Source organism: Glycine soja, chromosome 6, assembly GCF_004193775.1.
Source record: "Glycine soja cultivar W05 chromosome 6, ASM419377v2, whole genome shotgun sequence".
Lineage (NCBI taxonomy): Eukaryota > Viridiplantae > Streptophyta > Magnoliopsida > Fabales > Fabaceae > Glycine > Glycine soja.
The window spans coordinates 4,544,142-4,566,961 of record NC_041007.1 but is presented as its reverse complement, the minus strand read 5'-3'; the positions used below and the strand labels follow the sequence as shown (position 1 = coordinate 4,566,961).

The following is a 22,820-nucleotide window of genomic DNA, read 5'->3' as shown; positions in this document are numbered from 1 at the left end:
TTTTGAAATGAACTGTAGGATTGGAAACAACATTGTAATTGTGGGATCCATTCGCAGCCTGATGCATTAACGAAAAAAAAAAATGTAGCAGTGACTGCCATATAAGACTCTGCAAAATCTGGCTTCCCTTGGATTGAAACGCAATCCCCTCATCTCAGTTCTAATTCATCTCGTTTAAATTTACAATTTCCGAACACCAATAGAATACAAACCAACAAGATCGAAAACCAAGGAAAAGAAGAAGAAAGAAGAGGGAAAGGTAATGCTTGGAAACAGAGAAAGATGCTCCCCTGTTTCTCAAATCTATCCTACGATATAGAATCATAGAATTACAAACCAAATGACATCTTATTGTCGTGGCTGGCTCTGTTGTTGCGGAGACGTAGGTTGTTGAACATGGTTTTTCTCTGATTTCTCAGAAGTCACATGGTTTTCGAGGTTTTCCTCAAAATGGTTGGGGACACCATGAGGGACAAAGGAGGAGGCTTTCGGGGTGGCCAAGAATGTGGGTTTCTCATCTCCGGCCATAATGACGAGAATCTTCTCCTCGTACACCGTAACTGATTCCTTGTTTGCAGAGTCACCCTGTTTCTCACCACCAACAACACTTTCCAAGTCCCTTTCGGCGTTTTCCTCGTTCTGTAACTGACCAGAAAGTTTCCAGTAGGAGCAGGCTAAGATCAAAAGCGCAAAGGCTATGAGACCGAGCATCGCAGCCAGTCCTCCAAACAGGTACGGAACCGGAGAGTGCCATGTGGAGGAGTGCTGAGAAGGACTTGTTGTTAATGATGACGTGGTGGCTGTGGGTGCTATTGTAGTTGAGGTTGTTGTGGGGATGGTTCTCATTTTGTTTTAGGTTAGAAAGTTGAACAGTGTGTTTGTGTGAGTTTTTTGGTGTTGGGGGTAGAGAGAAATAAGGTTTAGCTTGTAAGGGAAGAAGTGGGTTGGCGGGGTATTTATAAAGCGGGGAAGATGGAAATGAAGAGAAATTAAAGTTTTGTGTCACGGACTTGGCCCTGTTTTGTTGTTGCAACATATAACTTGCAGGGTAAGGTGGTACTGTGCTAGGGTGCCCCTTTAGTACTCTTTATGGTATTGACCAATTTCTATCTAATACATCGTGTTATTAACTCTCTTTTTATTCATTTTTTTTATAAGAAAAACTCTTCTTACAAATTGAAAATTTCAATTATATGATTATATAAAAATTAATTGAAATCATAAATAAACATAATAATAATTTGGTATTATGTAAACCCATTAAATATAGTGCATACGAATTAACTTATATGTAAACTCTTTTTTCAAAATATATATTTTATGGTGATTTAATATTACTTGGTGATTATTTTGAATCGTGACAAAATATTATTTCTTATAATTTAGATAGAATGATAAAATTGAATATATTTAAAAAATTATAGAACTAAATTAAAAATATTAAATCTAAAAAATAAACTAAACGATTAAAAAACTAATTTAACCTACTAAAAAATAGTATGCCATGAGGGATCATTCGATCATGTAATAATTTGTCTGTATTAGACATGGTTTTGTTCATGAGATTTTTTTCTGCTTTGCGTAGAATTTATACTTAAATGCTATTATGAACATCAAGAGAGTCTAATTTAATTAATTAAATAGAATATGAGTATTGTAAATTCATGTGTTTAATTTTTATGAATAACAAAAAAACAAAATACTACAGCCCCTATGTCGGGACTGATTCTTTCGTCCCCCAACAATTGAGAACGGAAGGACAATGGAAAGAAAACTCAAGTACTGGTATAATTTTTTGATGATTTTGATACTACTTTTCAATTAAATGTGAAGGTTCATTTTAGTATTTATTATTGACTTTAAATTGTGCAAGTTCTTATGATGAAATCTTATTTTTTTTAAGAAAACTTAATTTCAATTAAATTTAAGGTTCATTTTAGAAAACTTTTTTTCCCTCAAAAGAATGAGCCTGGTTGAGTTTGCTTTTTCCTCCTTAAGACATGCTAATTCAAATGACTCACTTTGACACCTTCGTTCCATTAGGCCAATCGATTCCTTCACCTATTGATCGTTGTCATAATGTAAATACCATGCTTACCGTAATCTATCATTAACTTAAATCGATTACTTTGCATATTTTAACTTGTTCACTTTGATGGAAAACTAACTAAACCCTTCAACCGAACCATTCAAATTGTCGACTTCGGTTCCTATATTATAAGCTACAATATAAAATTAGGATGGTCCTCTGTTGATTGTCGTCGTAGACTTTCTGCTCACAGAATCAATGTCGTTGTTTTCTCATGACAGTAAAGGTCATACATAGTAATAATTGAATAATATATAACCTGTACGAAATGAGAGGTGGAAGAAAAAGAATTTCATTTTCGAGTATTAATTAGTTAATAACTTATGTGTTAATGAGTTACAGGTATTTCTTTTACACTACATATATCATTGAAAATAATCCTAATCAAATCAGGTATAATTATTATATACGGTAAAACTCTTTGTTTAACACAAGTGTATATTCATAATTCAAACTCAGAATATGAATGAACTAGGCGTTTGATAGTTAACGAGTTACGACTATGAATGAACTCATTAATTAATTGGAAAAAAAAATTGTCCGGTACCGTATTTAACATATGATGAACATTCTATTTCTGTTGAAGCTCTATTAGTTACTGTAACTTAGAATTATCTATGCAGAGAGAGAGAGAGAGGAGGGAGAACATGCATTACAACACATGTTTGTGCTAGATGGAGCCGCATGATGTCATTTGGAGAGTACGATTTGCACTTTTTTAATTTTTAAAATTGTGGGGTTTAAAAAGAATAATTAGCTACAGTAATTGATGATATTGCTTTATAGATACTGTGGTAGTATTTAATCTCCTCCACTAGACCACAAATAATGCATCTAGAATGGCATATCTCAAGCGGGATGATGTAATATTTTTCAAGTTTTATCTAAGATAAAAATAGAAGGTAAAAAAAAAAAAAAAACTCTTATCCATTTGAGGAGAGCCACCCTCCATTGTGGGGTTTTTTTGGCTTTTGGGTTCCCATCTAAGGCCACAGTGAAAGCGCACTATGTGCTGTATGATGAGATGTTGGTATAATGAAAGTAGCCACACTCATCAACGAGGGATAAAAGAGAATAAGCAATGTGGGCAAAGTGGAAACAAAGCTGCTGCGGTTTTCCTTTAGTTTCATCATTTTGCATTTCTGATTTGATCTTTTTGTATGATGAATTTAGGGGTCTTTATCAATTATCACCACTGCTCTAACTGTTGAGCACAGGAAAGCACCCATGTTACTATTGATTATTCACTCTTTGTTTCGGTGTAACGATGAAATTTAGGACTAGGTGCAATTGGTTGTGATGTCCTTTTGTGCGTGTGCAGGAATGTGTAAAACTTAATTCGGAAAAAAATCGAGTAAAATTAATTTTAAATTGTTTTAATCAGTTTGATCTTATATTTTAATAATTAAATTGATTTGAAAATCAATTTAGAATCAAATTATTTTTTAATTAATTTTAAATTAATTTTAAAAGCCGAATCAATTTCAAACTGATTTCTAAATTATTTTTTCAAATAAATAAAAAATATTCAAACAAAATCCGGTTAATCTTGTAAAAATAATTTAATTAACCGAATTGATTTATAAAATCTTTATGTTTCTTTTCTTCTTAAATTAATATGAATAAAAATTAGTTTAATTTTGATTTGATCTGAACCCATTTTTTTACACCCCATGTGCACATACGAATGTACATGAGGAGTATATTCGTATGAATTATCCCATCCATGTGATGTATTAACACCGAATTGATGCATGGTTCGACACTCTACATAGCACATTGCTCCATTGCAAAATCCCCATTGGTTTTTGATATGCGATCGCTCGGGTATGCCTGATGAGACAGATGCACGAGAATATATCCAAGTCAAATATGCAACAGTTGCAACAATGCAGATGCATTTGCGTCTTTATGCATCAAAGTTTTTCCTTAGTCCTTACATTCATTTTTTCTAACTGTCATAAGTTGGTTCGCCAGTTTAAATGTTTGTTTAAATAGAAGAAAAAGTTTTGTATATCTGGCTCGATCATGACAAAGTTTCACGTAGAGGAAAGAAAGAAATTAAATTTCATGTAGACGGCCTCATTCGGTTAACATAATAATGCCCTACAATAAAGATAAAATATTATTTATATTCCCCATTTTCATATTTCTTTTGAAAGAATTTCTCCTCCCCTTAATTTGATTTTAAATTAAGTCAAATATCGCCATCGTACAAAGCTGTGACTGACTAGTTCAAAAGCTTTCCCATGGAGCGGCTCTCACTCTTCACTCGTGAATTCAGTTGGTCATTGGTTGTTGAAGTCAATCACAACACCGCAATACTCCGAATGAGGCAGATTTAGTTCTTCCCATGCTCTCCATAAAAGGGAGGCTCAAGTTTAATGTTAAGAAGATAAAAATAAAATAAAATCAATATCTCATTATCAAAATAAATTAAGCCCAGATAAAAATTAAATTATTTTCTTCCAACACACAATTACGTCTTTTAAGTTATTTCCTCAAAAAACAAATCTTGTGCTTTTTAGTCTCTGCCATTGATTTAGACCATTAAACTTAAAAGATGGTCAGATTTTTTTAACGGCTAAAAATTGTGAAATATTTTTTAGGAATTAAAACGGAAATTAAAAACAAAACTTTGGCAATTTTAAAGCCTGGAAAAAAATATATCACGTGATTCAACAACAGTGGTTTTTGTGGCATGTCACGTTACATGCCTACATTATCATTTAATGGTTCAAGTTAGCAACAAAAATTAAAACAGAACCAATAAATTTATGGGGGACCAAAACTGATAAAACTATTTTTAAGGAATTAAAAGTAAAAAACCCATATAAAATTAGGAACTGAAAAAAAGGCCATCACAATTTTGTGCCCGCTGCGGTTTAATTTTGTATGTCTCTATTATTAGTGGGAATATTTGTAAATGCGTCAGGTGCTGTAGTCCTAATTGCAATCATGGGTTAGAGATAATATCATAGTGGTGCCATGGACCCAAATTGTGCACTAATGCACTCATTGAACAATCAGCCATCATGTCTGTAAGCCCTTGTATTTGTCTTTGTTTAGACTAAATTTCATATTTGTCAATTTTTTCTTTTCTTTTGTCTGAATATTTTTTGCTAGGTATATCCTTTTGGCTATAAAAGATCACGAGACAAAAATATCAAATAAATAGTTTGTTACTTTATATAACTCCATACATAGGATATAAGTGCGAAACTTTAATCTTCTTGTCTAGGCTGTGTATATGAAGTCCCACTATTCTTTGTACTTAGACACGGCATAGATAAAATGAAGTCACATTCACTCTCGTCCAGTTGCGATGGCGTGATATTGGACATGTAAGTAAATTCATTTTGGTTAACGGTATCTTCAGGGTCACATCGTGAGTCAAATTAAACGGGCTAATTAAGGAGGGTTTTGAATTTTGTGTGCATTTTTGTCTTTGCCCAACTTAGATCTGAGAATAGAAATTAGCATATTCTTATTTGTGATGTGAGCATGTCTACTTGTAGCTATTTTCCTTCATCCCGTTCAACTATCTAAATTGTGCCTTGGTGGCACCATGGAGAAATATTCTTCAATGGTCGTAATTAATAATTAACAAAGTGATGTTATGAATTTTAGAATGTGAATTTTAACTTTAATTTAATCTTATAAAACTAATGTTTAAAGTTTAGATTGTTATTCACTTATATATTTTACTTTAAGATTATTTTATTAAATGTGTAATTTATTAAGTTTTTTTTAATTCACGATCACTTGTCACAATATAACACTTCAATAAATATCTCTAATCAATGGTATAATTTTTAAGTCTGTTCATAAATATGAAAGAGGTATTTATAAATAGATTAGTGCTTTGAGAGATTAATTTTTGATTTTTTAATAAACGACACCCTTGATTAAAAAAAATACTAATATAATCATTATATATATGTTGTAAATGGGGAAGAAAAAAGACAGAAAGAAACTGATTGAAGGTTTTTTTTAACAAAGAGCAGATTACCCGTGAGCAAGTGCAAGCCGTTGATGTCTAATGGCCGGGATGCATATCCCCACACACAGATACATATATATATATATATGTGTGTGTGTGTGTGAGTGCATAATCTAATCTGTCCCACACTTTCATCATCCTCCTCTAACTCAACAACAAACGTACGAATGCAAAGGACGTATCGTAACAGCCTCAATGTCCTTATTTGCTTATAGGACATATGCATGTACAAAAATTATCTTATTTTGAAGTTTAAAATAAGTATTTTTTTAAAAATAACTTACATAAAATTAGATTTAAATAAATGATTATTCTTTTATGGACCTTAGACAAATTTTTTTTTTTAAAAAAATAATCTCAAAGATAACCCAAAACCAAAACATGTCTTGGTGGCCGCGTGCAGCCCTGCACCACATTTCATGTAGCATCAGTTAGGTAGGAGGTATACGTCTTCTTCAACCTTGTAAATGTTTGCGGAACATGCATGCAACTACAAGTAATTAATACATGCATGTATGTTGGCTTTGTTGTTGACTTAAAGAACAAGCACAAAATTTTGATACAATAATATATGTATTGATTTTTTTTTTCTATAAAAGTTGGGCAAACAATATAAAACATCACTTATCAAGATGCTGATTTTAATTACTGAGATGAAACTAAAGATGGCATATAAAAATAATGATAATTTTGTCTTTTAAGTTTTAAATTTAACAATACACCTCTCTCTCCTTTTCTTCCTGATTTGAAGAGAAGAAAAAATGCATGAACCTCACAAGAATTTTTTTTCTTCATTTCCAAACAATAATCGTGATATGAAAGGGAATTCGGCCATGTATTATTTCACATTATCTAGTATGGGAAAAACTAAACCTACAAAAAAAATTTTAGATAATTTTGGGTCATCATTTATTTATGATCTCGGTCATTCTTTATCTAACACAGAGATAAACAAAGAAATTGATATTTTTGACAAATAATGTAATGAAAATAAAATAGATAAAAGTAAAATAGAAGATAGTTAAACTGATCAGTGTATAGAAAGTTAGAAATAATAACTCATCTAGCATTTCTAAAGAATTCTAATTTATAGAAACTTATCTTTTATTGTAACCATTCATATATGGTTATTAGTTCCCTAATTAGTTGTGCCATTTTCTTTTTGTAACCAACAATATGCATGATGACAGATTGACAGATACAGAGATAAGATCAGATGAACCTTCTGAAAACATTCCTTTAGCTTGTAATATTAATTGAACCAAAACTGTTTGTTTATCTCTAGTGGCATAAACGTCAGTATCTTCGTTTCTATTCACAACCTCAATCATTAACAGATCGTGATCAGTAGTAATCTAATAACTATGGTGACCTCATTTAATAATGACAGTATTCTTATGAGATAATTAATTAGACTTAGATATTTAGAACATTGTATTTTTAATACCGGCATCAAAAGTGGATATAGCACTAGTGTTTTGATGAGATATCTTATGTTTTAATCCGGAGTTAGCGTCAAAAGCTATCTAATTATAATTACTCAGATCTGTTGTAGGAATTTTCTGTTGCAAGATTGCAAAAGTAAGGGAATACTAGTAGATCCCCAACTTGGGTGGATGTGTGACGTACATCTTCACTAATTAATATATCCCATTGTTGTGTTAAGATCAGATTTTAATTCACAAAAGAATGAGTTTCTTATATGAACAAGAATGAGCAAAATGCAGAAAAGAAAATGAATTAAAAAAAATTGCACTATGTGCTCACAGAAGCCACTCTTATTCAATATCTGTAATTTTTCTTTGATTACAAAAACTCTCTAGTTACAGAAAAACCTCTCTTGATCTAGGCTATACAAGAAGAAGAAATAGAAGCACTATTTCAAGCCTAACTAACCCAACCAACTTACAACTAATTAACTGTTACATGCTATAACAGAAAACAGAAAAATACTAAGTTGATAAAGTCTAAGAGAACTAACTAATGGTTGTTAACGAACCAACTTACAACAATTCTCCACCTTAATTCAATAACAAAACATTAACAAAAACAGTGACTGTTGCAGAAACAGGATTTAATCACCCTTCAGCTGAATTAAGTCCAAACAATGAAAAAACTTGCTACTTGGAAGAGTCTTTGTGATCATATCAGAAGGATTGTGATCAGTTGAAATCTTCTTGACTATAACTGATCCTTGACCAATAACTTCTCTGACAAAATGGAGCTTAATATCAATGTGCTTTGTCCTCTCATGATGCACAAAATTTCTGGATAAATCAATGACACTTTGGCTGTCACAGTGTACTGTGATCACTTCATTTTGTATCTTCAGCTCCTTTGCAATGCCTTCAAGCCACATAGATTCTTTCACAGCTTCTGTAAGAGTAATATACTCAACTTCAGTGGTTGATAAAGCCACTACCTTTTGAAGGTTAGCTTTCCAACTAATTGCAGTGCCAAAAGCAGTGAACACAAATCCTGTGAGGGATTTCCTTGAATCTAAACAGCTAGCATAATCAGAATCTACAAAACCTTCAATAGCAACTGTTCATCTGCTATTCCTAGCTCCACCATAAACCAAAACTCTTCCAAGTGATCCTCTGATATATCTGAGTATCCATTTCAGGGCTTGCCAATGTGCTTTACTTGGATTTTCCATGAACCTACTTACTAAGCTCACTGCATGAGCTATGTCAGGGTGAGTACATACCGTAGCATACATCAGTGACCCTACAACATTAGCATATGAAATACCTTCCATGTAAATTATATCATCATGTGTCTTAGGTGCTTGACTTGTACTGAGCTTAAACTGCTGTGACATAAGAGTAGTTACAGGTTTAGAATTTGACATTCTAAACCTTTCAAGAACTTTTCTGAGATATAACTCCTGGGACAAATACAACAATTTCCTTTTTCTGTTTCGTTTGATTTCTATTTCCAATATTCTCTTGGCTGCTCCCAAATCCTTCATTTCAAATTCCCTGCTCAACTCATATTTCAATTTTTCAACCTCACTCTTGCTGTTACTTGCTATCAAAATATCATCAACATATAATAGCAATATCACAAACTCAGCTTTAGAAGGAAATTTGAAATAAACACAGTTATCATAGTGACATCTATGAAACTGTATGTGAGCCATAAATTCATCAAATCTCCTATTCCACTGCCTGGGGGACTGCTTTAGACCATACAGGGATTTGTTTAATCCTCTTTACCTTTGACTTCAAACCCCTCGGGTTGTTTCATCAATATCACCTCATCAAGCTTTCCATACAAAAATGTTGTCTTCACATCCATTTGTTCTAGCACAAAATCAAATTCTGCCACCATAGCCATAAGAATTCTGATTGACCTGTGTTTCACTACAGGAGAAAAAACTTCATTGAAGTCAATTCCTTCCTTTTGAGTGAATCCCCGAGCAACAAGTCTAGCTTTAAATCTGTTTGGTTCAACTCCTTGGATGCCTTCTTTTTTCTTGAAGATCCATTTGCAGTTGACCACTCTAGAACCAGGTGGTTTTTTAATCAATTCCCATGTATGATTGTCATGGAGAGACTTAATCTCTTCATTCATGGCACTTAGCCATTTTTCTTTCTCCTTACTAGCTAAGACAACTTTAACAGTTTTTGGATCTTCCTCCAAAACCTCACTAGCAGCTACCAGAGCAAATGCTATTAGATCAGCATATCCATACCTCTTAGGTTGTTTGATTTCCCTTCTGATTCTATCTCGAGCCATCACATAGTCAGCTTTTTCTTGTTCCTCTTCTTCAGATTTTTCTTCATCAAGAGGCCAATTAACAGCTTGTGTCTCAGCATGTTTATCCTCAGTCTCCACCTCAAAATTTAATTTTTTAGAATCAGTTTCCTTACTCTGATCAGTGCTGGACTGAACCATGTTGGGCTTGGTCTTGTAGGTCATTTCAGCTTCATTGAAAAGAACATCACGACTCACCAAACACCTCTTAAAACTAGCCTCCAAACACCACAGCTTATACCCTTTCACTCCCTCAGGATATCCTAGGAAAATGCACTTGACAGCTCTAGGTTCCAATTTGTCTTGCTTGATGTGAGCATAAGCAACACAGCCAAATACCTTTAGCTATTTTAGACTCGGTGGATGGCCAGACCAAATCTCCTCAGGGGTTTTAAAATTTAGAGCTGTTGAAGGACACTTGTTGATGAGATATACATCAGTCATTGCTGCTTTAGCCCAAAAAATCTTCGGTAATCCTGCACTCAGCAACATACATCTTACTCTTTCCAAAATGGTCACGTTGAATCTTTCAGCTAAACCATTTTGTTGAGGAGTGCCCGCAACTGTCCTGTGCCTTGCAATGCCATTCTCTTTGCAGAAATCATTGAAAGGTTCAGAGCAGAACTCAAGACCATTGTCAGTATGAAGCCTCTTGATCTTTCTGCCTGTTTGGTTTTCCACAAGTGTTTTCCAGCTTTTGAAGTTATCAAAAGCCTCATCTTTTGTTTTCTGAATGTAGATCCACAACTTCCTTGAGTAGTCATCCACAATGCTCAAGAAATACCTTGCTCTAGAATGAGACGGAGTCTTGGTTGAACCCCAAAGATCAGCATGAACATAATCAAGAGTACCTTTTGTTCTCTGTTGTCCAGCATTGAATTTGGCTCTGCAGGCTTTGCCATAGACACAATGTTCACATAACTTTAATCTTTCCATTCTGTCCCCACATAGCAGCTCCTATTTTGCCAATTCAATCAACCCCTTCTCACTTACATGGCCCAACCTCATGTGTCATAACTCAGTTTTTGATAAAAACTCTTCCGGTTGCAATGGCTGTAGAGCCAGTTACAACTTCACCATCTACAAAATAGAGGCCATTCTCCATAATTCCTCTCATAACAACCATGGAGTCTTTAACTACATCCAGTATTCCTTTTTCACCCTTGAACACATACCCTCGTTTATCAAATTCACCAAGAGAAATTAAATTTATTTTCAACTTAGGTACATATCTGACTTCTGTGAGAATTCTTTCAGCCCCATCATGAAACTTGAACCTTATAGATCCAATTCCTTCAATTTTGCAAGGCTTGTTATCTCCAAGGAGTACTAACCCATCTGCTTGATAAGAAAATTGTTCAAACCATGATCTGTTTGGTGTCATATGCCATGAACACCCTGAATCATCTTGAACAATTGCAGCATTTCCTGAGTCCTTCTTCCTATTGTTACTGCTACAATTTTTCTGCCTTTCAGGACAAACTTTCCTTGTATGACCCTCCTTTTTACAGTGATAACATTTGATTTTGAACATGTTTCCTTCACCATTCTTATGATTTTCTGGCTTTTGCTTCTTCTTATCAAATTTACTATCTTTCTTGAAGGTCTTGTCTCTTGCTGTCAGCCCTTCACCACTTATAGAAGACTTCTTTTCCTTTCTTTCATTCAATTCCTTTGAATTCAGAGCAACTTGCACTTCATCAAGAGAAACAGAGTCTCTTCCAAACAATAAAGTCTCTTTGAAATGAGAGTAACTCTTAAGCAAAGAGCACAACAATAACAAGGCTTGATCCTCATCATCAATAGTGACATCGATATTTTCAAGATCAAGAATCAGTTTATTAAACAAATCCAATTGTTCTCCTACTGATTTATCTTCATGCATTTTAAACGAATACAAAGACTGCTTTACGTAAAGACGATTAACTAAAGATTTGGTCATGTACAAACCTTCAAGCTTTGACCAAACCCCAGCAGCAGTTGTTTCCTTAGAGATTTGCCTCAGCACCTTGTCTCCGAGACTGAAAATAATTGCACTGTGTGCCTTCTGCAGTAGTGCTTTCTTATCCCCATCAGCCATCATCTTTTCAAGTTTGGCTTCTCCATCAAGTGCTTCCACCAGGCCCTGCTAAACAAGAAGAGCTCTCATCTTCAATCGCCATAACCTAAAATCATTTTGCCCTGTGAATTTTTCAACCTCATACTTGGTCGAGCCCATTTCTTGAATCGAACTCAAAAAACGCTCCACGCTCACCGCACCAATTTGTTGTGCCAAGATCAGATTTTAATTCACAAAAGAATGAGTTTCTTGTATGAACAAGAATGAGCAAAATGTAGAAAAAAAAATGAATAAAAAAAACTGCACTGTGTGCTCACAGCAGCCATTCTTATTCAATATTTGCAGTTTTTATCTGATTACAAAAACTCTCTAGTTACAGAAAAAACTCTCTTGATCTAAGCTATACAAGAAGAAGAAATAAAAGCACTATTTCAAGTCTAACTAATCTAACCAACTTACAACTAATTAACTGTTACATGCTATAATAGAAAACAGAAAAATACTAAGTTGATAAAGTCTAAGAGAACTAACTAATGGTTGTTAATGAACCAACTTACAACACCCATGTTATTATTTTTGATATAGCCATAGTTATGGATAAAGGGAACTAGCACTTCAAATTGAGGTTCGTCCATGCATTTTTTTTATTGAATTACTATTTATATTAAATACCAGGGGATGACTGAAACAACGGCTAGCTGCAACAAATTTATAGTTAACTTTTGATCCTTTTCTTTTTCTTCAAATTTTTTATTATCTGTTAAGGAGGTTCGACTTAATTAATTAATTAAAATATGTGAATTATTATAAATTTATGATATTTTTTTATGGATAAAAAAAATCTCTTTTATCTAGTAAATGATTATCACTCCACAATACTTCATGCATATGTAAAAAGTTAAAACCGTTAAACTTGAGACTTTTTTTTCTTTGAGTTATATACACACATACGTGTATATATTGGACACAATGCACGCTGAGCTATTGCTATCACGAGTCAGCTGTCCTAAGCTTTTTTCACAGCATCTAATTTTTTTGCTACTTACATAGTCCTCTTTAACTTCTCCTTTTCTTCAATCATGCGCGTTTAATTTCCAACTTGTAACAACTTTATTTTGGCATCTCATGCGCTCAATGTAGTCTCTAAATTCCACTTTGTATCGTATGTATACGGTATTGAGGCGGTTACCAGCTCGATAATCATGGTCATTATAAGACAAAGGACAGGAAAGAGGAACTGGTAAGTTACATTCATTTCACCATAAACACACTGATACTACTTTATCATCTAGTTCTTTTTCAGATGTCCCACCACTCATTTGACAAATTGTACGAGTGAAGAACTTGATAAGAACATGTATTAATTAGGAATTTCTATAGGCGTCAACTTGACATAAGCATCAAGTTTAGAATATATATAGATGTGCAAATCTGCAAGTTATCAGAGTGAATTTTCTTCTGACATCGTCTTCCCATAAACAATGCTGCATGTAAATAAGGATCTATGAATCTCTTGGAACCTTATTGTAAATTTTGAACCATATAATTAGACTTATCAACACGATAAGCTTATTAGCCTTTGGAGAGGGGGTCAACATTTAATTCTTTTACGCTTTATTTGTGGCTTCGTCGTGAATATTCTATATAAATTCTGATTTAAGAAAAATTTCAAATAATTAAAATTATCAATTGATATGACTTATAATATAATTATTATAAAATATAATATTAAGAATGATAGTTTATGATTAAATGAAAGTATAAATCTTTTTACATTATCATGCATAAATTATTTAATTTTAAAATAATATTTGTATTAGTTATAATATATATATATATATATATATTAATAAGCTAATTTTAAAATAGCTTTTAATTTTTTTTTTATGATTCAAAACAGTTTAATTTAATAATTGCTTAATAAAAGGTTGGCGGGGAACGAGAATGTTTGAAGAGAATTGGGCTTACTTGGTTGGGCCTGGTGCCCATTCCAAGTTTGGTCCTGTGTTCTAGGCTAAGGGCGAAGGCTCAAGTCACGCGGCTTTTAGAATAAAGTAAGTTATTATTACCGGGCAGTGAGGGAGGTTGAGGTTGGAATAGAGCCACATAGGGGAAGAGGTGTCAGCGTGAAGAGGTGCCACGTGTACGCTTTCGCCTCTCGCTCTCTCTCTTTCCTTTTTCGCCGTTCCTAACTCTACAAGCTTCGTCTCGTAAAGAAAATTCCAAAGCTCAACAGAGAAAAATCAATTGAACTATCAAATGAGGACAGTGACTTGACTCTCTCTCTCTATCCTTTTCCGCCGTTCCTAACCCTACAAGCTTCGTCTCGTAAAGAAAATTCCAAAGCTCAACAGAGAAAATGAGGACAGTGCTTTCGCGCTTGATCCATTCCACGCCTTCCATTTCCAGGCTCAAGTATGCTTTCTGTCTTTTCACTTTTATTCCCTTTTTCCTTTTTAACCGTTATGTTCCGTTAGCGTGTCGTTTTTCGTTCTATGCTCAATTCGACGTGTGCTTGTTGTTAAATATATTGATTTTATATTCATATACACATATTATGACTTTATATATATATATATATATATATATATATATATATATATATATATTTATTTATTTTTGGTAACTACAATGTTGCGCATAATATGCTATGTGGAGGATAGCCGGTGCAAATTAAGTGTGCCATGAGTTTAATATTTAATTATTTATTTATGGAACTCACTGTGTCAAGTTCAGTACAAATGTGATTTGAATTTTATGTTGATTGTCTTCATGATTTGTAGATTACTCCTTAAATCATTGCATCGTGTTTTCTCTTTTTTCTTTTTCTTATGTTGCAGTGCCACGGCAGTGTCAATCAGCGGGAGAAATCTCTGCACAGATTCTAACAAAGTTGATGAACCCTTTAAAGTTGAAGAAGCAGAGACTGTAAATGTGCCTCCACCACCAACGGAAAAGGTCTTCTACCAACATAACCGTATGTGAAACATTTTGTATATGCGTTTTCTAACCTATAACTTGTGTTGAATGTTATTAAAGTTGCTTGTGTTGGGAGGCAATGGGTTTGTTGGATCACACATTTGTAGAGAAGCCCTAGATCGTGGCTTGTCTGTTGCGAGTCTTAGCAGGTTTTTTTTTTTGGTATTTGTGCAACTTGCTATCTATCATGCTTTATGTATTGGAAACACTTCATTGTTACCTGCTTTTCATATTTATTATTTAACACTTTTCTTCTTGTAATGTATCTGCGTTGTCATTCACTCTGTGTTTTTCTCCCAGGTCTGGTAGGTCATCCCTGCATGATTCCTGGGCTAGCAATGTTGCTTGGTATAAAGGTCTGCCTTTTTTTTCTTTTTGGCATTTTCTTGTAGACAAAATCTTTGTAGGATATTATAATAGTCTAATATATCTAAACTGTCTTCTAAAAATTAGGGAATCTCCTTTCAACTGATTCATTGAAAGAAGCTCTGAATGGGGTCACTGCTGTTGTAAGTTTCCCCTTCTCTTGTTATATTGCCTGGTAAAAATTTAGTTGCAAGTTTCCTTTAGTTTGTTATATGCCCGGTTAATATTTTGCAGCTAAGAGAAAGCCCAAAGCCAAGTTGGTTTTACTTTCTTCTTTTTTTATTCTGTTTCTTTTGCAGTTACAAGATGTTGCTTTAGATTTTAAAGAACTTGTTTGGTGAGGGTCCATTCTTTTATCAGTTTTCTGTGGCAATATATCTCACAATTTTATGTCCCGTCTTGGGGTCAGCCAGGTAAAGTTGGTTGGAGCCTAGCCTCTATCACTGGTGAATTTAGAGAATGTTGATGAGAATGATTATATAGTTTGGTTTGATGGTCTTGATGCTAACAGATTGAAAGGGAAAAAAGGAAGTGAGTGTTTGTGATACTGTGAGATAATTTGGGTTGAAAGTATTATAGATTTTCAGTAAGCATGCTGCATGCATGGCACTAACTAACCTAATGTGTCTGAATTTTGTCGCTTAGGATACAGAATTTTATATGTAAATATTTGTTCCCTTGTGATGATATGCCTGTGGTGCTAACTTGTGTTTCTTTTATAAGATCTCATGTGTTGGTGGTTTTGGCTCCAACTCGTACATGTACAAAATTAATGGGACGGCTAACATCAATGCTATTAGAGCAGCTTCAGATCAAGGTAATTGAGGAATTCACATTTCATACATATTCTTTTGAATCCAATTTTTCAAATGTTACCATCATTATTTTTTAGTTCTACTGCTTAGAGTAGCCAGGGCAATGCCCATACTAATCTTTCTTTTTGAGCTTATAACAACTGCAACTGAGCCTTATTCCACTAAGTGGGATTTGTTGAATAGATCAAATGATAAGACTAGGCTTAACAAAAATTTGGAAAAAAAAATTGTTCAATTGACAGACAGCTTAATTTTGGCTTAAATATATAATCCCTTTTAAAGATTAAAAACAATACAAATTTCCATGCTAATGTTAGGCTTGTTGAAATCACAATATCTTGATACTTGATGGTGTTGCAATTCACAAGTTCTCCACTAATACGAGTCTAGGAGACTGTTATATGCAGCATTAATATAATTATTTAGTCTTCCACAAACATATAGGTGACAGGGGTTAACTGTTTAATCCACTTTAGGGGAATCAAAGATACAGATTCATACAGGTGTCTTTGAGAAAACATTTTCTTACCAAAAATATTATACTCCCAAAAAATTTCAAATGGAAGTGCCAAAATTGTAAACTCATACTGAAAACTTGTTAATTTTTTGGGATTATTATTTACCTGAGTCAATATATCAGCTCAATATATCCTTACCTGTGTCAGTATTGCGGTGTAAGAGCTAGCAGGAGCAGCAACAAGTCTGTTTTCCCTCTGATAGATTTCTAGCCACCCCTGTCCAGATACAGTCATGAGGTAGTTATAGACATAGAAGTACAAATACAGCACAAATCTTCTATCTGGATAATTTTGAGAACCCCCGAGAAAAAGTAATGAAAGGAGTCAATGCTGTCCTATACTAAAACATATCTCCTGTTGTCTAATGATTGACACAGGACAATTAATCTATTAAAAGCAATGTTTTTAAGATTGAACCAGTGATTGAACTGGTGAAGGCATTGGTTTAAGGTTTGATGGTTCGACTATAGTTAAACTGTGGTTGAACCGGTTTTATATTTTTCAATATTATATAATATTTTAAGTAATCAAGTAATATATAATTAAAAACTTAGGATCTAAAAAATTATAAATTAGTATAAATGATTAAATTATAGGTTTCATAAGATAAAAATTAATAATAATTGAGAAAATATTTGATACTTATGTGAAATATTTAAGAATGTATTTTTATTTATCTTAACAAAAATTGATCCATGTCATAGGTCAAAACGCATGCCGGAGGAATGGAGGAGAAGCACGTTAGTGCCAATCTATAAGAACAAGGGGGATATACAAAATTGTGCAAATTATAGGGGAATCAAGCTCATGAGTCATACCATGAAATTATGGGAAAGAGTGATCGAACGGAGATTAAGAAAGGAGACTCAAGTTACTGAGAATCAATTTGGTTTCATGCCGGGAAGGTCGACCATGGAAGCGATTTATTTATTACGGCGGGTGATGGAGCAATATCGCATGGCCCAACAAGACTTGCACTTGATTTTTATTGACTTAGAGAAAGCGTATGATAGAGTGTCTAGAGAGATTTTGTGGAAAGCTCTAGAGAAGAAAGGGGTTAGGGTTGCATATATTCGAGCTATCCAAGATATGTATGATAGGGTATCGACTAGTGTTAGGACACAGGGTGGAGAGTCAGACGATTTTCCCATCACAATTGGTTTACATCAAGGGTCAACCCTTAGCCCCTACCTTTTTACCTTAATTCTGGATGTCCTCACGGAACAAATCCAAGAGATAGCGCCGAGATGCATGCTTTTTGCAGATGACATAGTCCTCCTTGGAGAGTCGAGGGAGGAGTTAAATGAGAGGTTGGAAACTTGGAGACGAGCTCTAGAAACACATGGCTTTCGCCTAAGCAGAAGCAAATCGGAGTATATGGAATGTAAGTTCAACAAAAGAAGGAGGGTTTCTAACTCAGAGGTGAAAATAGGAGACCATATTATCCCTCAAGTCACACGGTTTAAATATCTTGGGTCTGTAATACAGGATGATGGGGAAATTGAAGGGGATGTGAATCATCGCATTCAAGCAGGATGGATGAAATGGAGAAAAGCATCGGGGGTGTTATGTGATGCAAAGGTACCGATCAAGCTAAAGGGAAAGTTTTATCGGACTGCGGTAAGACCGGCGATTTTGTACGGAACAGAATGTTGGGCGGTCAAGAGCCAACATGAGAATAAAGTAGGTGTAGCGGAGATGAGGATGTTGCGGTGGATGTGTGGTAAGACTTGACAGGATAAAATTAGAAACGAAGCTATTAGAGAGAGGGTTGGAGTAACGCCTATTGTAGAGAAGATGGTGGAAAATAGACTTAGGTGGTTTGGGCATGTAGAGAGAAGACCGGTAGACTTTGTAGTGAGGAGAGTAGACCAGATGGAGAGAAGACAAACAATTCGAGGCAGAGGAAGACCCAAAAAGACTATAAGAGAGGTTATCAAAAAGGATCTCGAACTTAATGATTTGGATAGAAGTATGGTACTTGATAGAACATTATGGCGGAAGTTGATCCAAGTAGCCGACCCCACCTAGTGGGATAAGGCGTTGTTGTTGTTGTTGTTGTTGTTTAACAAAAATAATAATTTAAAAAGACCAGTTCAACCCTGGTTTTCTATACCGGTTCAGAGATGTTCCGGTTTTTTAGAGTCTCTGGACCGGTTGAACTGGTTGGTCTGGTCTGGTTTTAAAAACTTTGATTAAAAGTTACTACAAATTATAAGAAATAAACTAACAGTGGCTAAGAGGAATGATGGGAAAAGGATGGATGGTACTGTCAGTGGGGGAAAAGAAATTTTCTTAGGTTGCTGTCAGCCTGTCACAATTGTCCACCTTATTATAAGAAAGAGTTGGTGTAGCAATTCAGGCCACAACTTCAGGTTTAGTTTTTATATGTATTATGGACTTGATACTTAATCCAGGAATTGCTATACTTGGTTTTAACTTGTCAAATGAGGAAGACTGCTGTCAAGCCATACAAGGCATTGAAATAGGATAATATGCTAGATACTATTCTTGTATGTTTTTTTGGCATAGTTTTCCAATTTGGGACATGATAGGTGTATAGAATGTTGCTTCATTTCATGTAATTGTAGACCTAATAGGGCAGTTGTCTTGTCTCTGTTATGCTTTTCCTTTGCCTATATGTCTATATATTTATTTGTTGTGGAAAATGGAACGAGTCTAATGACAGAAACTGGTGTTTTGGTTGAATGAATTCTAACATGAATTTATTTTGTCTCCTATTCTAAATTATTGGGGGTGATATTTAGCCAGTGAGTTGATTTATTGGAAACTATTTGCTGTTCATCAGTTTACAAGATTTTTTTTAAAAAAAAAAACTGGAATTGATTTTGTTGTCCAGCGATGTATTAGTTATTGTTTCCTCCTGTAGAGTTCTTTGGCACTTATTGTTGGATGATTTGTCCTTGGTCCCACAGGTGTTAAAAGATTTGTCTATATCTCTGCTGCTGACTTTGGTGTAGTAAATTACTTACTGCAGGGCTATTATGAAGGAAAGGTAATATGTCCAACTCTTTATCGTGAGGATATTTTGAGGAATGAATTAGTAGTTGATGAACTTTGCCAGGAAATATGTGATGGAGTATCATCAATTTTTAACATCTTGTGGGTACATTAACTCTTCAATAGTTTTGACTTGTTAGTCATTTAAAATTTGCAGTATTCAATATGTGATTGGCCAGTTTTCTTCTTGTCACTGCTAATAGTTATAATTAACTTCTTCAGTCATCAGTTATTGTCTTTGTGATGTTCTGAATTCTCTCTCTTTGGGCTGCAATCTTTATCATGTATACATGCTTCTACTTCTATGAAATAAAAAATTGTAAAGTTGACACTGAAATATTTTCTATTATAATCTCGTGAAATTTTTATATAGTGGCTTAATTGATGCAGAGAGCTGCTGAAACAGAGCTTCTGACCAGATTTCCATTTGGAGGTACGTATTCAGTCTCTTACATTGATTCCAAGGAGGTCTGAATTAAATCTAGGCTAGTTTTAGAAGTTGGTAAATTTTATCTTTTGACTTGTAATGTGTTTGCTATCCTAGTTGATAATAGGTGACACTGTTCATTTCGCTTGTTTTTTAATCTCTCTTTACTAACTATTGCAAAGATGTTTCCATACTACAAGGGATGAAGAAAGTTAAGTTTTCCATCTAACAATGACAAAAAAGTGAAGTAACTCATTCTTGGAATTATGGAGTATTATGCTCATACATGATTGGACTATCACATACCTTTTTCAGGAGTAATTCTGAGGCCAGGATTTATTTATGGGACTCGAAGTTTTGGGAGTATGAAGATACCCCTTGGTGTAGTTGGATCTCCATTGGAAATGGTAATTTGATGTGACTCTCTAATATGACATTGACATTAGTTTTTTCCATCCAGATTTGCAAATAACTTAGCTCCTTTAATGAATTGACATTAGTTTTTGTATATAACCTGACTAAGCCCAATATATGTATCTGTAATGTTTTCCCCATCTATTCATTCTTCATATTTATTATTAGTTTATAGAGGGGATTAGGGATTTTCTGTTCAATTATGGTTGTCTAAACTGTTTACCAGTTGATTGATTGGTTTTGGGTGCAAGTGTCCTGAAATTGAAGTTTGAATTTCTCTTCCCGGCAATCAAAGTTCTGACTTTTCTTGAGTATGTGTTTGTTTGCGGTATACATTCATGGCATAGCTCATTTTACTTTTATTAGTTTTTTGTTTGAATGCTTAAAAATTTGTCCTGAATATCAGCTTAAAAATTTGTCGTTTCCTATGGTTTTTTTTTACTGTAATTCACTTGAGTGTTGTAGGTTCTCCAAGTTGCTAAACCATTGAACCAGATCCCGCTTGTTGGGCCTCTGTTGACACCTCCTGTCAATGTTACTGCGGTGGCAAAAGTTGCTGTTAGAGCTGCTACTGATCCTGTATTTCCCCCGGGGATCATTGACGCCTATGGAATACAACGTTACAGTCAGAATAAATCAAACTAGAATTATCTTTCTTTTTGTTTTCTGGGTAAATCTAATTTGGGGCGATTTGCTTCTGAATATCCGTGTTTTACAATTATTGTTAAACTGAGAATATTTCTCCATACCAAATCCTTGAAAGAATAAAATCTGAAAGTGCGTGCGTGCATGTAGCCATAGATCTACCTTTCCAATTTTTTTAATTTCACAATACATCAAGAATTTTTTTTATTAGTTGTTAAACTGAGTCTGCTGGGCATGCAAGTTTCGCCACTTAGATCATGAGACTCAAACCTTCATTTGTATGAAATTAAATTATAAATGTCGATTAAATAAATTTAAGTTATCAGTTATAAAAAAACAAGATAAATTAAAAACTTCATTGAATAAATAATTATAAAAAGGAAAATATTACTTTAATTTGAAATAATTTTTTTAAAACGTGTATTATAAAAATAAAAAACATATATCTTTTATAGAAGTAAATGATGCTCAAGTTGAAGTTTTTCAGAGGACATAGATGGTAATAATGGCATAATTAAATGTTGTTACTGTTCTAACACATTGATCCAAGTTTGGGGATGCTATTGAATATTGATATTAATATTAATTAACAATAATATGTGGGACGATCGTAGTGGGGAGAGTCAGTTTAAATTATGATAAGAAACACTTGTCTTTAATTTGTATATAATAATTATAATTATTTATTGCAATTAACTATTAATCTATTACTTTAGAAATCAACTTTCATTTGTCCATATTTTGAGAAAGAATATTTTTAATTTTTCATTCTCATTTTACATAAAAATGAATGAATACTATGATTTACATTTTAAACCACCATGAATATGGCATCTATAGGATAATTCTCATCTTGTCATACAAATAAAAGAAATGAAAGATTAGGACGTTTAACTATGATATTATAAAATGATTTTGAATAATCTAACTGGTTGCATTGTTGTTAATACACATGTCTTATTATTACATTTTGCATTGATTTTTAAAATAATGAAACATGAAAATGTTTATTTTCATATGTATTTATATTTTCAATAAAAAGGTAATAATTATATATAATTTGAAAATTAAAAAAATTAAGAGCTAAATTAAAAATCATAATTAAATGAGGTGATGAGACGACGAAAGACATTTAAATATTTAAAAATTATAAATATCTACTTATCAGAAAATATAAATATTTAAAATTAAATTATAAATGTCGATTAAATAAATTTAAGTTATCAGTTATTAAAAAACAAGATAAATTAAAAACTTCATTGAATTAATAGCTATAAAAAGGAAAATATTACTTTAATTTGATATAATTTTTTTAAAACGTGTATTATAAAAATAAAAAATATATATCTTTTATAGAAGTAAATCATGCTCAAGTTGAATAAGATTATTATAGATGATAATCTTCAACTATTGAACATAGTTATATTTCAAAATTCAAACTCAAAATAGTTGGAATCAACTATATTATTTTTATACTATGAATGTTTTAATTTGTGTGAACAAATAATTAAGTATTTAAGAACTTAGCTTATATGGTAAGTACTAATCATTAATAAGTTTGTTGCAATTAATTTGATAAGTTTTATTATAATAAGTTAAAAATATTCGTAAAAAAGATTAAATCTTCTTATATATACACTTAATTAACCAAATAGGTGTCATTTTTAACTTGTGGATTTATATAATAGGTTGTTGAAATAACATTTTAGAAACTTTTAAAAA

General features: G+C 33.3%; 2 protein-coding genes across 2 annotated transcripts; one reads left to right on the top strand and one right to left on the bottom strand.

Annotated features, from left to right (window-relative positions):
• Nucleotides 1-948, bottom strand: LOC114414895 (protein GLUTAMINE DUMPER 5-like). Its single transcript, XM_028379340.1, has one exon. The coding sequence runs from the start codon at nucleotides 844-846 to the stop codon at nucleotides 349-351; it is 498 nt and encodes a 165-aa protein (XP_028235141.1). The 5' UTR covers nucleotides 847-948; the 3' UTR covers nucleotides 1-348.
• A 13,028-nt stretch (nucleotides 949-13,976) lies between these two features.
• LOC114414884 (uncharacterized protein At1g32220, chloroplastic-like) lies at nucleotides 13,977-21,305 on the top strand. The gene is made up of 10 exons (XM_028379325.1): nucleotides 13,977-14,328; nucleotides 14,754-14,871; nucleotides 14,953-15,041; nucleotides 15,193-15,248; nucleotides 15,346-15,401; nucleotides 15,982-16,075; nucleotides 19,528-19,607; nucleotides 20,003-20,045; nucleotides 20,355-20,446; nucleotides 20,919-21,305. Exons 1-10 carry the CDS (start codon nucleotides 14,273-14,275, stop codon nucleotides 21,096-21,098), a joined length of 864 nt encoding a protein of 287 aa, XP_028235126.1. The 5' UTR covers nucleotides 13,977-14,272; the 3' UTR covers nucleotides 21,099-21,305.
• Nucleotides 21,306-22,820: the final 1,515 nt, after the last annotated feature.